This window comes from Rhinatrema bivittatum, chromosome 3 (assembly GCF_901001135.1).
Source record: "Rhinatrema bivittatum chromosome 3, aRhiBiv1.1, whole genome shotgun sequence".
Classification (NCBI taxonomy): Eukaryota; Metazoa; Chordata; class Amphibia; order Gymnophiona; family Rhinatrematidae; genus Rhinatrema; species Rhinatrema bivittatum.
This window is the reverse complement of record NC_042617.1, coordinates 122,340,537-122,358,284: the sequence shown is the minus strand read 5'-3', so window position 1 is coordinate 122,358,284 and position 17,748 is coordinate 122,340,537. Positions and strand designations below refer to the sequence as shown.

General features: G+C 41.4%; 1 protein-coding gene across 6 annotated transcripts in view; it reads left to right on the top strand.

Moving 5' to 3' along the window:
- Nucleotides 1–17,748, top strand: part of LOC115087033 — a 139,883-nt gene that overhangs the window by 80,655 nt on the left and 41,480 nt on the right. For all 6 annotated transcript variants that reach the window (XM_029593678.1, XM_029593681.1, XM_029593676.1 and 3 more), the window contains one exon: nt 15,378–15,437. In XM_029593678.1, coding sequence (XP_029449538.1) covers nt 15,378–15,437 — 60 coding nt within the window. The remainder of the gene's footprint in view (nt 1–15,377; nt 15,438–17,748) is intronic.

Here is a 17,748-nt window from a genome sequence, read left to right as displayed (position 1 = left end):
ATTGCCCCTGACAAAAAGGAACTTATAGCAGATCAAAATGCACATCCTTATTTATAACCCACATGGGGATCATCTGCAGGCAGTAAAGAAAATTAGGAAGAATCACCATCTTGACCAGATCACATCTCCCCATGAGTGACAAAGGCAAGGATCTCCATCTCCAATTGTGCCTTGACCTTTGCTAGAATGACAGAATAATTTGCTTCGTAAAGTTCTGAGGCCGTGCATGCCAGATAAATGCCAGATATCATGTCCGTTCCTTGGCCCATGTTAAGGGGAAAAGCACCCTCCCATCTCTCTGGCAAGGATCTAGACAAGGGAAACATCTGATTTATTATAGTTGATATGTAACCCTGAAAGTGATCCAAAGTGCTCCAATACCGCTGTAATCTCTTAAACAGGTTTTGAGATTATGTATGAACATCATGTCATTTGCGAACATAACCACCTTGACCACTGCTTTCTGAATACAAATACCTTCAAGGGATCTTAATGCTCTGTTTTGGTTTTTTTTTTTTTCAAAATGTATTATGGTATGACAAAATCAATTTCAAGAAGTGCTCAGGTATACAATATAATAACCAGTAATAAAAATATTTATGAAAAGTTGTTATAATGGTCATCATACCATTTTCACAAATATCAGATAAGCTCTGTTCCCCACTATAGAACCCTCCCATCCCAAGTATTCATTCCACATACAGTCTCATACATATTATACTGTAGTTCTAACTTTTAGAAGTGAAGGCTTTTCTTCAACACCTTTTCTTACCTTCCATGCTGTGGAATATCCTATTTTTTTTGTAAGTTAGTGTGCTCATACACAGGATATAAAAAAAAACAAAACACATTTTCATGCCTAAATATATTCTGTGGACACTTTCTTTTTTTTTTTTTTTTTTTTTGCAGTAGACTTTCATCAAACCCCTTTCCATTTACATCAGAGAAATCGTGTTTTCCCGCCATATAGAGGATTGTCAGTTATCCATTCTCTAAAAATGCAGTGACAAGTCATCAACAATCCCAATGTAAGGAATAAAGAATTCTTTTTAGGAATAGCTGGTAAAATGGACTGTATTGCCTTTAAATCCCCCAATAGCAAAATATCCCCTTGAAATGGTAATACAATGTCTATGCATTTAGTCAACCAGAATATCACTTTTTGCCAGAATGGGTAGTTTTTATGACGTGTAAGGAATACATGAACAAAGCTACCCTTTTCAGTTTTACTTTTATGACATTCATCTGATTCCACCATACCTCTGTGTAAGTCACAAAGGAATGAGTGGGTACGATTCGCCAATAGCTGTACCAATGGCCGGTTATATAACAACCTTACCCAACCTATGAAATGATCTCCCAAGCCACTCCACACAATCAAAGGCCTTTTCCGCATCAAGACTCACCAGCATCTCCTCCTAAGTCACGTGCTGAGACTTCTGAAGTGCCTTTTTAATAAATTCACACTGATCTTGGGATATTAATCACCAAAACTGCAACTAAGATTTTAATGTCTTGATTTAACAATGAAATTGGGCAATATGCCTCTGGACAGCATGGATCTTTACCCGATTTGGGCAACACAGCCACTGTTGCTAGATTTTGTCCTATATAAAAAAAATACCTCTATCACATGCTGTATGAAACAGATTTGAATGGTTTTTGAGGATAATGTCTCCCAACAATTTATAGAACTCAGGGCCCAAGCCATCAGGTTCTGGTGATTTGGCTAACTGTAACTGTTTTTTAACCCTCAAAATCTCACTCTCTTGGAGCATCCAGGCAACCCCTAGCAGCCAGATCTAATTGAGGAAGAGCCAAACTTCTGGGGAAAAAAAAAAAAAAGCTGCCTCTTGATCAGCTACAGGCCCTGCTGCATACCATTTCTTCTAATACTGGGCAAACCTTTTTTGTCTGCAGTACGTGTGTAACATTGAGACTCATTAAGTCGCATTATTAAACCTTTAGTTTCACTATCTGCTTTTACTATTCTTGCTAGAAGTTTTCCTGATTTATTACCCCATTGATGCAGCTTATATTTATAATACATTAATTTGTTGCACTTTAGCTGTCAGCAAAGAATTTAGTTAATTTCTCGTTGTCATCAACTCATCCTTGGAGGATTGCATCAAATCTCTCACTTTTCCCTTTTAAGGGTATTACATTTTTTTTAGTAAGGCTCAGAATATTTTATCCCTTTTTCTTGCTCACTTGATTTGCTAATATATAGCCTCTCATCCCAGCCTTTGCTGTGTTCCAAAACGTAACAGTATCTATTTCTGGTTGAATGTTTAAAATCTGAATATTCCCGCCATCTGTCCCTTTATGAAGGAAGCAAACTTTTTATCCTTTTACAATAGCAGAGACATTTTCCATTGTGCAAGACATCCCCCACCCGTGAAGAAGGACAGGGAGGAAATAACCATGTCATGATCAGAGAGAGGAATATTACAGATATGGCTAGATGACATTTTTGCAAATAAATGCTCAACAATCAATATATAATCCAACCTAGTATATACATTATGTACATGAGAAAAATAGGTATATTATCTGTCCTCTGAATGCAATGTGCATCATGATTCAGCTGAAATTCTTTACATATAAAACCTATACCCACATCTGTTTCATTCTTTTTTGGTGTTTTAGATGGCCTGCAGTCCATCAAAGTCGCTAATAGTCGCCTCCCATGATGATGGAATATCCTTTCCTCACTGAACTTTTAGAGAACAATTGAGTAATAAAGAGTGTGGATGTACATTAGGAGCATAGACATTCACTAATGCCACTCTCATACCCTGAAGAGAGCCCCTCACAATCACAAACTTGCCATTGGGATCAGTGGCAATGCTTTCTTTACCACATTTTTAGTAATGAGAATTGCCACACACCATTGGTTATTCATAAAAGACGAATAAACAGTGACCAAGCCACTCCCTGCGTAGTTTCTGGTGTTCTTGATCATCTAATGAGTCTCTTCCAAAAATTCTACATTTATTTTACACTTCCAGAGCTCTTTTATTAGCATTTTTTTCCTCTTGATAGGGGAGTGCAAGTCAGCAATGTTAAAGGAACCAATAACAATGTTAGCCATAAGAGCCACTTAAAAACAAAACTATTGCCACATTTAATATGAGTGGGTGGAACCCCCAGCCTAGATCCTTCCTGCAATCTCCATAGATCACAATATTTTCCCATAACAAGCATATGATGAACATAAGGATTTGATCAGCTGCACACACCCATAAACCCAGAACCAGATTGAGAGCTCCTCTCACACCCAAATTCCCAAACTGCTCCAGACGTTGATGCAATTTTTCTACGGCGTAATCTTGACTAGGCCGAATGTCCCGAGCAGAAAGAGAGACCCCAGGGCTCTGGGAAGCAACAAGGAAAAAGACTAAAGACAGCTTGAGCACGCATTATTCAAACACATGATGTAAAGCAGTTATGAGGGTTATCAAATGCAATAACCCACTTCGTCAAATTTCTCCAAGGCAATCATCACAATGGCATAGGCATTCCAAGCATTATTCTGCTCCTTCATTCAGATTCCCCACCAACTCTAGCTGGCAAAAAGTAGCAGTGAGAAAAAATAGAAAGTATAAAAACACACAGATATACAGGAGTAGTACAACTCGATCACCCAATCGATGGCAGTGACATCAAAGGTTATGGCATCAGACCTCTTTTAGGAACTGTTTGATTTCCTCCTTATTGGAGAACATGCAAGAGTCCCTCTGATAGAATACCCTCAAGCAAGCAGGATATTGAAGGGCTAATTTAATACTCTTTTTGTAATCTCATTGCATGCTGCAAGAACTTGTGCTGAAAATTCTGGAAACAGTAGTATTTTACTTCCTTCATATAGCAATTCCTTTTTTTTTCCTATAAGCTTCCAATATTTTGGTTTTATCCAGAAAATTAAGATATATTTAGCAACTGCTTTCCTGAGTTTTTGAGATGCATCATTAGATCCAAGTGATCTTTCGGCCCCTTCCTGGCACAGCCTAGGCCTCCAGTAACCATTTCTCAAACCACTGGAGCAGTTCCTATCACTGCAGTGTTTCAGGGAGGCCCAGCACTCTGATATTATTCCATGTACTGCAGTTTTCCAGTTCATCTAGTTTATTTTCCAGGTCTTGGTTCTTTCTTTGCAACTGAAGCATCCGCATTGTCCAGCCTCTTTCATGGTGGCTCACATTTGAAATTATCACAGGGCAGTTTGGCTGTTCTAATTTTTCATGCAATTCATCAAGCGAAGATTGTAGTTTCTGCAATTGATCATTCAATGCCATTGATACCACCTTTGTGAGTTCACAGAGCAAGGCTTCTGACACACCATCCAGTTGCACATATGTACATCTGCTGCCATCTTATCCTGCAGGGCCTTTTTTTCCGAAACAGGTTTTTTTTTCTGTTTTGTCATTTCAGAGGTTTTTTTTGATCATAGAATCATCCATCAAGGTCAGGGAGAGTTTGCATTATGGATATTCATATCAGGTCCCACAAGCCTGTTAAAAGAAGATTCTCATTGATTCCCTAGGAGCAGAGAGCAGCAACAACAGATTAGCACAGCGTAATCACCGGAAGCTACCTCTTAATTTCTTAAATGTTTGATTTCCTATATGCTTTGAGGTGCTTGTTTAGATTTCGTCATCAGATCCTGCTTAGATGAATAGCATTACTTAACATATTAGAGAGAGACCAAGTAAACTTGTGGCCATACCTAGAAAGGTTGAAAGAAGGGAGATAATAATCTGATTACAGATTTGAGTCATCAAGCAGACTTCTGAATGGCATTGCTAGGCTTTGCAGCAGGAGAAGCTTTCTATACAGCTCTCTACAAATACAGTAAGATGCTTTGGTGCAATTATAGCATCTGTTAGAACTTGAAAGTGTTATCACTGAGTTTAGTTATTCCAAGATAGTGGTTCCAGAGGCCATATCTCAAATCAGTCACTGATATACTTCCCTCAATAAATGTATAGTATTCTTCATTATTACTGAACAGGGAAATTTCTCTACTCTCTGGGTGAACAGACCACCCCCTCAATTACCTGGCTTCTTCAAGCTCACATGGATAACTGTCCTGTCTCCACAGGTATCTTTCTGTTTATTCAGTATTGTCCTACTTCCACAGTAAACCACTTATTGCTAATGCTGTGTTCATGCTTTTATTCTGCAAAGTTCTTTTGTTTACTGTTTTATATTGCCACCTGGGGGTTAGTCTGCATATTCACAGCTTCTGCTGAATTCAATGCAGCTGGCTCTAAAGGGTTAACCTCCGACTTCGAAGCAGATAATCTGGGTATTTTTCCTTCTGTTTTTCAGTTAGCTCTGTCTGGGCTGTGTGATGCAGCAGTTAACCTGGCCCAGCCTTGCAAAATAATCCTTATTTTACCTGTCTTTATTTCTGTGGCCCAGACTGTGCTGATCGCTGTTATCTCAGATTCATGCACAGTAAGACTGTTTGTTTTGCCTGTTAATAAAGTTTGGAGAGTTGAAGAGCGGCCTCTGTCCGCACGTAAAGACCAAGTCCAAGTTAAGCTACGTGTTTAAGTTGTGCACAGGAACGTGTGACGGAGACATCATAGTAAAGGTAGTCATCTCCTCTAGTGAACCCAAAAGCTTGGTTTAAGAGTGCAGTCCATAACTTGGCTAGTGAGTCCAACACTTTCAAATGTATTAAATATAGAAAAAAACAGGGTGACTTCATAGGTTCTTCTTCTACAGATTTTAATAGTAAGGCAGGCAGTCAGTAACAACATGAATACTTTAGCAGCACCTCACTCCTGACAAACTCAGATAATTCATCTGAGAAAATCAATCACATCAGAAGATGGGATAAATTATGAGATTTCCAAGGCAGAGAGCTCTGTTTGGTGTTCCCATAATTTCTCCTAGGGTTGCTTCCAAAGGAAGCTAGGCTGTAGCCTAGGAGTGAAGTATAGAATTTACTCTCTCCGTGGAAAAAGATGGCACCATTTGTTTCAGCAGCCGGGAGTGAAACGGCTATCAGATCAACTCAGAGTGGAAGAAAAAGAGACTAAAATGGACAAGAGTCCCTTTCTGTAAGTCTCATCCTTCATATCACTAAGTATCCTTTGACATCAGCAAAGCTTAAAGGCACAATCCCCATTTTACAATATCTACCACTGAGTCTATTGCAACCCATAGTTTAGACCAGAATCACAAATGAAAAGGCTTCCAGTTTTGTAGAATGATCATTATGGTAGTGAATCTAGCCCAAATTTTGTGATATCTGTGTAGATGATAAAAAAAAACAAAACCCCACTTCTATTAAAAATTTTTTTATGCAGCTCAATAAACAGAGGATCTATGCAGGGATGCTCTTTATCACAAATGTTTGGTGATGAAGCTCTTGCACATTTTAAATATGAATGATATTCTATTGTATCTAGGAATCACCAGTTATAAACATGGCATGATGGGGTGCAAGAGAGAGCTGCATCTTAAATTTAACTATTTCCTCTTCCCTGCAGGAAGACTTAAAAACAGTCCAAACCCCATACAAACCAGTAATGGTGAGAATGGAGTTGTGTACTTACGGATCTATAGCATTTATAAAATGTGAATGCGGGGTTGGCACGATGACTTGGGTGGTAAATGCTGTGCATTGCCATGCTGATGGTCCCTGGTTTGATTCCCCAGGTCATAACCGTTGGAGCTGGGGATGCTGCGGAGGCAGTGTTCACAGCACCTTGGGAGGAGGGGGGGAAAGAAGTCATGGCCCTTGCCAAGAGTGACACCTAGTGGCCAGATTCAGGGCCTATAATTGCAGGGTTCCAAGCAGTGACGGTAATGACCAGACTAAAGATAAGATGGGACAGGGTATAAAACAAGTGGAAAAAATCCTTGAGTAGTTGTGAATAAAGACTCATGGTGCTGGAAGTATAAAAGGAGTAGGAGGAATGAATCTGCTGGGTGAAAAAACATTAAACTTTTTTTCTTCCTTTCTGGTCAATAATCTCACTCCCCCCCACTTTCTTTTTGACTTAGAGAATTAAGGTGTAAGTGTTGTACCTTTTCTGATAATAAATCTTCAGCTTTGCTCCATTAGTAAATCAATACCTTTTATTGATGTTAGACTGTAGTATTCCAGCCATCACCAATCTTGATGCAGCCTTGAAAGCTTTTTTGGCTTTAAAAGCCAGCCTAGAAAAACTCCTAATCTTAAATCTGAAAACGTTCTTCAAGAAATGGGACAGGAGCCCGTGGTGTAAAAGACTTGGTCCCGGGTCAGAAATAAGAAACCTGCAACCTTTGTAAAAATCAGACTAAACCAGTCCAGAAGTGAACCGGGTAATTAAAAGAAAATCAAAATATGATCTGTAGCCCTTGTTAGCTGGAGTGTGGTTGAGGGAAGTGTGAGTGTGTGGTTGGGGGGGGAGGGGGGGTTCTTTTTCATCTCAGTATGAAACTGCTTTGTGCTAAAGTTGGAAAGGTAACATATAAACTGAATTAAATAACACACAAACTATAGAAGATGTATAAACAAAGCACTTCCTTAGAGTGAAGAAAAGCCCCAAGCAAGGTATAAAAACCCAGAGATTGCTAATATCTATGTTTTACCTTTAAGTTGAGTATAGCTGGAGGAAGTTACCTGTGCTGAGTTGACAGACAATTCTGACTGCCACAGGTGAAAAAAGTGTACTGGAGTTTGCTGGTAGCTGTATGTATGTTTGACTTTTTTGTTTTTCTTTAAACTTATTCGGAAACTGAGAAGCAGAACACCAGTTCTACATTGCTCTTCAAAGACCATCCAGCGACACTGATAGGTATGATAACACTATTTGGTCAGAACTGTGTGTAAACTTGGTCAAATCGCCATGGTTAGCCTTTTTCTGCGACAATAACTGCAGATACCATGATTAGATTTAGATCAAGCTGATTTACAAACTCCTGAGCTGTTTGAGCTCAGTTTTCATGAAAGCTACGGGAGATCTCCAACAATGGGAAAAGTTGTTGCTATTCTATTTATGGTGAGATTAATTAAAATGGCTCTTCTGCCAAGCTGCCTCTTATGTTCAAGGTTTTCCTATTGCTGGGCTGCATAAACATTTCAAAGAGCTCAATCAGATGCTTTCTAAATTTTTAAGGAAGCAAAAAATCCTAATTCTGGACACTCTTAAACATGTGAAGTGGGTTGCAAGCAGGTGTTGGTCTTCAGGTTTTGCGTTGTGGTTTATCTACAGTTTGTCCAAGATTGGTTTAAAGAAGAGAAGGTATATGCCCAAACAATAGTAAATAGTTGAATTGTTTGGGTCTTATATGAGACTTTAAACACCGGTTGGTATGGACAGTTGATATATGTATTACATAAAATGTGTAAATCAGTGGCTGAAATTCCAAAACAGTAATGTGGACTAGACATAGATGCTCAACAATCATAGTGGTCACTCTTTGGGATACCTTCTGAACTGTAAAAATAATTTTTAAAACCTGGAATTTTAATATGTGGCATAAAGATCTGGACAAACCAATGACAGCCTTTCAGCAGAAATAAGGTGATGGTGTAATACCAAAACGTCTATTTTACCAATTCTGACAATTAATATTTTTGCATGAACACACAATTATACTTTGACAAAAAAAGCTGGCATTTACAACTGAAAGATTAGGCAAACAAACTCATTTATGTATAATTAGCAAAAAGTTCCCAGCTTTGCTCGGGTAGTTGTGTGGGTGGCTGTACATGCTTCTGCATGCTAGCATGAGTGCCAATAGATATCCAGATCAGTCCAGATTCCTGGGTTTTGTACCCCTGCCAGCAGATGGAGACATAGTTTTATTGAAACTGCTGTAAAACAAAATGTGCTACCTGCAGTCCCTTAGTATTTTTCTGTCTCCAGCAGATGGCAGATAGTGCAAAACCTGCAGTCTGAAAAAAAAAATAGAAGGAAAGAGAGTGGATTTCAAGTGGAACCTCTTGGGGAATTATAAGGTTCTGGTGGGGCTATCCATCTTGGTCAAGGCAGATGAGCAGGGGGTTGGTGACCCTTCCTTAGCTTGCTCCAAGTACCTTGGGGCTGATATCTGGTGCTCGAGATCCCTCAGCTTGCACGAAGCAGTGGTGTGACTGGCTGGTGATCCTGTCCCTTCCACAAGGACACAGGGAAGTATTTATTTGTTTTTTTCCTTCTTCCCTTGTTCGTCTTGTTTGGCTAAAGTTTTATTTTTTAAAAAAAAGGTTCTTTTCCTAGTCAGGGAGTGCAGCATAACTCTGGGTTCCTGGGGTGAGAACTGAGGGAAGTTATTACAGGACAGGCAGGTCTACCAGAGCTTGTTTTTTCTTGTGCCACTGAATCTTGGATCAAGCCTCCGGTGTCGGCGCACAATCGGGGACTACGCCACGTGCTTCAGTGTTCCGGGCCTGCAGGGGGTCGCAATTGTGGCTCAATCAGCAAGACTTATGTGCTGGTTGTGCTTCTGGAGGGGAGTGTGCATATCTCCTTGAGATTCCTCTGCTTCTTTGGCATGCTGCACCTGGGACCTCTGTCCCCAGTGGCCATTTGCAATGCTGCCACTCAGTTGGCCACACGGTTTGCTGCAGCTTTGGGGGCCCTCCCCCCAAGCCTTTGCCGTCGTGCCTGCTCCTGGCTGCATTGGCTCCTGACAGAGGTCAGGAGGATTTGGAGGAGGAGGATTTTGTCCTTCCTGCAGGATGGTTTGGTCAAAGGTTTGGCCTTTAATTCACTGAGGGTTCAGATAGTGGCTCTCTTGTCTCCGTGGGCAGGTACATGGTTGTTCTGTCTGTGCATCCAGATGTTGTGCATTTTCTTCAAGGGGCGAAGAACTTATGATCGCTGGTGCGGAAGACTTGTCCATCTTGGAATTTGAATCTGGTGCTAACAGCCTTATGTGCAGCTCCTTTTGAACCACTAAGAAGAAGAACTTTGAAGAATTTAACTCTTAAGGTGTTTTTTTTCTAGTGACTATTTGCTCTGCAAAAGATTTCAGAGCCACAGACTGTCATGCTGGGACTCTCTTCCTCAGATTTCAGAGGTGGGTGTGTTGTTGCACACAGTGCCTTCCTGTCTGTCAAAGGTGGTGTTAGGGTTCCATATTAACCAGACTGTGGAACTTCTGGCCTTTCTGGACTTGGATCCCTCCGTTCCTCATGCAAGGGAGCTAAGGCTTTTGGATGTCCGGCGGACATTGCTAAGATATATGAAAGTACCTAATGTCTTTCGTACTTTTAGACCACATTTTCATGCTTTGGAGTGGTCCAAGGAAGGGCCTTCAAGCATCCAAAGCTACGATTGTGTGTTGGCTCAAGCAGGTGATTGGTTTGGCGCATATTTCTAAGGGTCGGACAATGCATACAGGTTTGAGAGCTCATTCGACAAGTTGGCAGGCACCCTCTTGGGCAGAGGCCCAGCAGGTGTTGCCACAGGAGATTTGCAGGGCACCAACTTGGAACTCGTTGCACACTTTCGCCAGACACTCTGAATGTCAGGGTTCTGGCTGAGGTCTGATTTGGTGAGTGTTCTGCAAGCAGGACTCTCTAAGACCCACCCAGTTTAGTGGCTTAGGTACATCCCAGGAGTCTGGACTGATCTGGGTATGTACTAGAAAGGAAAATTTTGGTTTATACCTGATTTTTGTTCCTATAGTACCACAAATCAATCCAGAGACCCATCCATAGTAAGAAGAGGGAGAGTCATCTGCTCGGTTTGTCTGTTGGTTTATAGTTAGTTCAGAATTATTTGCTGATCACTATGCTGTTTTTTGCTTGGGTTCCTTTCCTAGAGAGAGTTACAGCGTCACCACCCTCCTGTTCTTGGGGTATCAGGTGGGCTGTTAAATTTAATTGATTTATGGGCATTTTGGCTTGGATACAGGTCCTTCCTGAGACTGCATGTGGCACGCTTGGTTATATAGCTGTTTCAATAAAACTTTATCTGTCTCCATTTGCTGGTGGGGGTACAAAAGCCAGGAGTCTGGACTGATCTGTGGTACTACAGGAACGAAAATTATCAGGTAAGAACCAATTTTCCTCTTGTGTATGTACTTGTGTGAGCTTGTATGTGCCTCTGCCTGCCTTCATGTGAAAGGGATTTGCAGAGAGTGTGACTGACATAACTGACTGTTAAAAGTCATTTATGTACTGTGTGTGTATATGTGTGTATATATAGTCAAAACAATTATAAATATGGAATCGTGGCGAACACTAATATATTTGTGTTAAACAAAATAAATTACCTATTAATCTTTTATTCTTCTAAGTATCACAGACTATAAAGTATTATCCATTCAACTTTAGTACCGTAAGAATCCAAGTCTTGATTTAAAAAAAAAAAAATCTGTATAGCAGATTGGATTTAAAATCTCTCCAACACACTGTTGATGTTATGTCCCAGAAGAGAGATTAAGCTGACATGTAAAATGCTGCTGAAAGACATTACATCATATGGGGAATGGACTTCAACAAATGCATTGAAGCAAGGGACAAGAAGTAAATGCAAAAACACAGATTAGTTTTCAAGTAAAATAAGATGCAAAATCCATTTAATTCAGCTATATGCATATTGTCTGTTATACCTGCCTGATTACATAAAATCAGAAGACTGGCAACAAATGAAAACACTCATTAGGAACACTTCTCCACAGGATCTGAGAAAATTTCTTAAGATACAGTTTTTGTATTGCAGTCATGAACAGAATGATCAGTCTACGTAAACCTGACTTGAGAGAGTGTAGGAAGTTGTCTCTTCCTGGATTTTGAATGTGGAGACTTTTCTAATGCACAATCAATGTGAATGTTTCTTGCACAGTAGTGTTTCTGAAGGATGAATAGGGCCTACCAGCACCTAAATGATGGCAAGATTTGTGTTACCCTGTGAGAAAAAGAGTGCTGTAAAACTAAAAATACCTTTTAAAAGGCCAACTTAAAATATGGTGCATACACTTTCAAGATCTCTTAAGCTGCCTTCTTCAGATGCTGTCCGATGACATCTGAAGAGGCCTGTGGAATCTGAAAAGTCCAAGTACTACAGCATTTTTGATGTTGCTTTGTTAAAAAAAACATTAGAGAGAGGTGGAGACAAGATGACGGCATGAACTAGCCACAGACTTGCTGGGCTCCTGCTTTTGTGGCTTAATATCTTGCAATTTGCCTCCAAAAAGGAAAGGAAGAGTTAGGGTATATCCTTAAGAACATGCCATACTGGGTCAGACCAAGGGTCCATCAAGCCCAGCATCCTGTTTCCAACAGTGGCAATCCAGGCCATAAGAACCTGGCAAGTACCCAAAAACTAAGTCTATTCCATGTTACCGTTGCTAGTAATAGCAGTGGCTATTTTCTAAGTCAACTTAATTAATAGCAGGTAATGGACTTCTCCTCCAAGAACTTATCCAATCCTTTTTTAAACACAGCTATACTAACTGCACTAACCACGTCCTCTGGCAACAAATTCCAGAGTTTAATTGTGCGTTGAGTAAAAAAGAACTTTCTCTGATTAGTTTTAAATGTGCCCCATGCTAACTTCATGGAATGCCCCCTAGTCTGAGACCCAAATCAGTCTCGCTCAGAATTCTATTCTTGAGTTTGAAGCTTTGTCTCCTGTTTCAGAGGGGACAGAGCCCCAGTGCGGCAATTAATGAGGGGAGTGTCTTTTGCTGCTGGGTATGAAGTTTCCCTGAGCCCCTTGGATGATCGTCCCCCGCCGGCTGAGCATGTCCTCCTACATCCAGGAACCGTAGATTCGCAGCAGAGTGAAGTAGTTGCTGCCTCCGCATCGAAGGGAGCTCAGTGGTTGTTCGGGCAAGGTCTTCAGAATCAGCAGCATCTGGTGAGCGCACTGAGACTGCACTGAGAATCTTTGTCATCAGGAAGGTTCGGGCAGTGAGCCCCATCCTTTGGTTCTCTCTGCCAGAGCTGATTCCTCACTGTTCCTAAGCCAGCTGTGGTGACATTAGACTGTTTATGGGAGATTATCTATAGGCTTGGGTCTGCCTTTATTGAAAACTCTGTTAAGCTGAACTCAACATCGAGGTTGGATTCCTTAGAATCTGCCTACGCTATTAAATTTCAAGATCGAACTATAAAAATCACTGAGCTGAAAGATAAATTAATTCTATACAGGCAATTAATTCTACAATTATGCAAGAATATGGAATCCTGAATAGGATAGAGTTTGTAGAACATTTTCAAAGACATCTTAATTTAAGGATCCTAAATTTTCCAAGAATCATGGGGGAATTACCTAAAATGACTGTTATGGCTGCGGCAGGCTCAACTCATGTCATGTCATGCTTGGTTCTCTACCCCTGGTACTCTTGCGGTGGTGGTCAGTTGCTGCCGCTGCGTTCCTCCTGGCTCCCTGCATTCCACATGATGGCTGGGATGCCACAGACCAGCGTTCCGATCCTGGGCCTCTCTAGGCGTGTGTACACCATCTGTCTCCCTTTAAAGGGCCAATGGCAGGAAATCCAGACTCATCCCTGCCTGATGACATCACTGGCCCAGAGTATTTAATCTTCACCTCTAGCCACCACTAACTGACTTGGCAATGAGTTCCATTGGTTCCTTTTGGTGCCAGTTCCTTTTCCACAGACCAGTTGTTCCTGCCTTTGGATCTCTGTGCTTCTCCTTCCGGGTTCCTGTCTCAGCGCTTCCTGCTCTGCGGGTCCTGGCTCAGCGCTACTTCACCTGGACTCTCTCTAGGGCTTCCTACTCCTCAGGGCCAGGCTCAGCGCTACCTTACTTGTGAGTCCCTTCCGCAGTGCCCTCTGCTCCTTGGGACCCCCACAGCACTTCTCATTGAGGACTTTGCCACAGTGCCTTTTCTCTTCAAGACTTGGCTCGGCGCAGTACTCCACCAGATTGTGTCTCGGCGCCCCGCTCCTCAGGGCACTCCCCTGCGCAGCTACTCTCCTGACACCAACTACAGCAGGTTCCTCGCTCTAGCCTTTATCCAGCGGAGTACAGTTCCTGTCTCTGCACCTGCACCTCCTCATCCCGAGGCCACTCCCACGTGGTCCTGCTCTACTCCCTTCAGAGCTGCAGTGGCCTTGCACTCCTTCAGACTTTCTCCTCCTCCCTCCGAGGGTGCTCCTGTTTCGAACTGTGCCTAACCTCTCAGACACTCTCTGCACCCACTCGCCTACCCTCTCTGGGACCAGCCACACAGAGGTGCTCCTACGTCCTGCCGTCCCCGGCACCCGAGAGCTCAACCTGCGGGGAACGAGGGTCGATACAGGCAAAGTCCCAGCCTCGCCTCCCGACGGTGGGGACCTGTGGGGCCCAACCCTTCAGGAAGCAACAACCCCACCTCAGGCCAAGGGTCCACAATTCCTAACAATGACTAAGAAGATATTTGGTAGAGATTTTACACATTTCATCTGAAAATATCACTGCAAAAATTTTTTTTTCCCTGCCTTCTCGGGAGAGAGCTAATCAACCTACCACTGAGGATTTAAATTTAACTGACTTTTTGGAGTCATCTGCCTCTTGAAATTTCTGAGAGTGAGACTGCTGGTTTCTTTTTTTCTGATCATGACCTTAGTTTTATTATGAAAATGTAAGTGCTCATTTTATCAGTCAGATCAGAATTTTTCCTGATCTTGCAAGGGCAATGCAGGAGAAAAGGAAGGGCTTCCTGGCAGGAGGCTCGTGCTGTGGGTGCTAACTTCCTCCTGAGGTCCCCTTGCAAATGTTTATTGTTAAATTTCAGAATGAGTCCTATTTGTGTTTTTTTTTAATCTTCCGGAATAGTTAAAGACCTTTGTGGCATCAAAGAAACTTTTGTCAGCATTGCGATCCCATAATTAGTCTAGGGTAAATGACATTTAAGTTATTTGCAGGCTTCTTTCATGGTATTGCTCTTTCTTTTTATTTTCTTATTACTCCTTTAAATTCTCTCTCACCTTCTTGTTTGTGGACTAATTATAGTGAGATGATATTATGGGGGTGTATTTGGTCTTTGGAATTTTTCATTGAAGTCTCTTACTAAGTTTCTATACAGTGTTTTGTTGGCTTTGTAATAATGCTATAATCAAATTAGAAAAAAAAAAGTTACAACCTATAAAAACTCCAGTTGTCCCCAGATTCAATGTGATTATTAGAAATCAGAATAAGCAGAAATGAGATGAAGTTGTTTCACAGGATGTGGGATCTACTTTTCTGTTATGAATAACCCTAATTCGAAAAGTGTGGTACAGAGTTTTCCCCAAATGTTTTAATATGCTACATAGTAACTGCTGTATAAAAAGGCTAAATTGTGCACAACAATAAGGTATAATGATTAGAGCAGAGTGCTATTCTGAAATGTATTTATACAAAATTTCATTCCTTGGAACTCTGGATCAATACAAGAAATACAAAACAAATATTTTTCTTTTCAACACAGTTGCTGTGCACACACACTTGGAAAACGGAACCACCCTAGAAGGCATACACAGCCCTGGAGGTAATGATTTTTCAAGTAACAATATTCTATTTGGTTGGCATGATGTCTATATCAAAACTTAGTGTATTATTTTTTTGCAACAAATATGAACAAAAATATTGTTGAAAATGTCTGATCATACTTTGTGGCTTTGAAGGCTAGTAATTCAGTGAAGACCTATGTTGTGGTCGCTGGCTCCAATATCTTGAAAGGCAGAAAAAGTACAACATTTGTGAATGTTCAGACTTTTTCCAAAGAGCAAGCAAGGTTGACAGTGGCTGCTGGAGCAGCAGAGGAGAGAGACTAAGAAAAACCATAAGTAACCTCATTGTACTTAATGTCCCGTGAGCCATTATAACATAGTAACATAGTAATGATGGCAGAAAGACTGAATGGTCCATCCATTATGCCCCATCGCAGATCCTTTGGCTCTTCATGCCATTTTTGGTGCCTTGTTGACAGTTTTTATGCAATGACAAATCTTTCCCATTCTGACGTCTACTCATCAGGTTCATTAGAAATGATCTCCCAAATTGGGATTTTCTAATCAAAGTAGGCTGCATTATTTTCCCCTTTGACTATAATGGTGAATGAATGCATGATATATTAGTGATAGTAGGAAGTGCAAAAGTGGCATAGGGAGACTCAAGGAGAGGTAAAGGGGAGGGATATGTAGAAAGTGATGAGGAAAAAACAAACTTCCATAACAAATTTCTGTTCAGTGTTCACATTAGGCCAGGAGGAGAGGGGTGGGGGCGCTAGCACAGCAGAACAAGATGGACGCATGATCCCGAGCTCTGTCCACTCCTGAGCCACAACTAAACGATACTTTACTGGATGATAGCAGGTTTTGTTCTGCAGTACAAGAGGCAATAGAGGACTTTGAACAGCATAATAGGTGTCAGAAGCCAAATAAGTCATTGTATTGGGAGTCCCTAAAGGCTGTCCTGAGAGGGAAATTGATATCACAAGCCTCATTTAAGAAGGAAAATTAGCCCGTAAGGCAGTATTAATTGCAGAAATTGCCCGTTTGGTACTTTTTATGCAGGGCTTCTAATCTCCATCTGTATATACAAAATTGCAGAGGGCTAGACAGGCACTTAATGCGTTACAACTGGATACTATCTCATTACAATTAATGATGGTAAGATAAGAGCATTTTGAATGGGGCGATAAGGCCAGCCAGCTATTGGCCAGGAAGCTGAAATGTCAGCACAGAACCAAATAACAAGGATACGGGATAAAGATGGTATGCTGCTCTCATCTGCTAATGACATCCAGCGCAGGTTTCAATAGTTTTATGGGGATTTATTTAAAGCGGACTTAAATATACAGCGGGAAGGGACTGAGACCTATCTAAACCAGGTAGCGCTCCCCCAAATATCTGATGATGAAAAGCAGTTCTTTGAAAAAGAAATCTCTCAAGGGGAAATCCTGCAGGTGATTAATGAGCTTAGAATCAATAAAGCCTCAGGGCTTGATGGATTCACAGGCCATTTTTCTAAAAAGTTTGCCAACCATTTAGCCCCCCACCTAATGGAAATGTTTAATGATCTAAGAGATGGCAAATCTTTCTTTCCTGGGTCTAATATAGCAGGGATTACCATATTGGCCAAGCCTGGATGCAATCCCTTGGAATGTGGGTCATACAGGCCTATATCTCTGATCAATATTGACTTGAAAATTTTAGCCAAAATCTTGGCTAAAACTTTCAAGTAATGTCAGGGTAATGGCAAAATTGATTCACCCGGACCAGTCTGAGTTCATCCCAGGCAGAAAGGCTGCGGACAATGTCCGCAAGATACTAGACCTTCTCTGGTGGGCAAAGCAGCAACGGATCTCTGCAGTGTTATCATCCATGGACGCAGAGAAAGCCTTTGACATGGTTCATTGGCCCTTGTTCAAAACGTTAGAAAAAACGAATTTTGGCCCCATGTTCCTGAATTGGCTACATAAACTTTGAGCAACCGCAGGCAAGTGTTAAGATCAATGGGGCATATTCAGACCTCTTCCCAATTCAGAGGGATGAGGCAGGGGTGCCCACTGTCGCCACTGCTGTTTGCACTTTTTCTAGAGCCCTTTGCCATTAAGATTCGAAATCAGCCCTCAGTCACGGAAATACAGGTCAGGATCACGGATTATAAGATGTCACTTTTTGCAGATGACTTACTGTTTACCCTGTCACAGCCACAACAATCTCTGACTGGAGTTGTGGAAATGTTAGGAGTGCCCCAGCTGAGCTGGTACTATGCTGCTGCCCAGCTGAGTGCCGTTCCTACCTGGAACAAACCAGGAGAGCAACAAAACCTGGGTTACCATAGAACAAGCAATT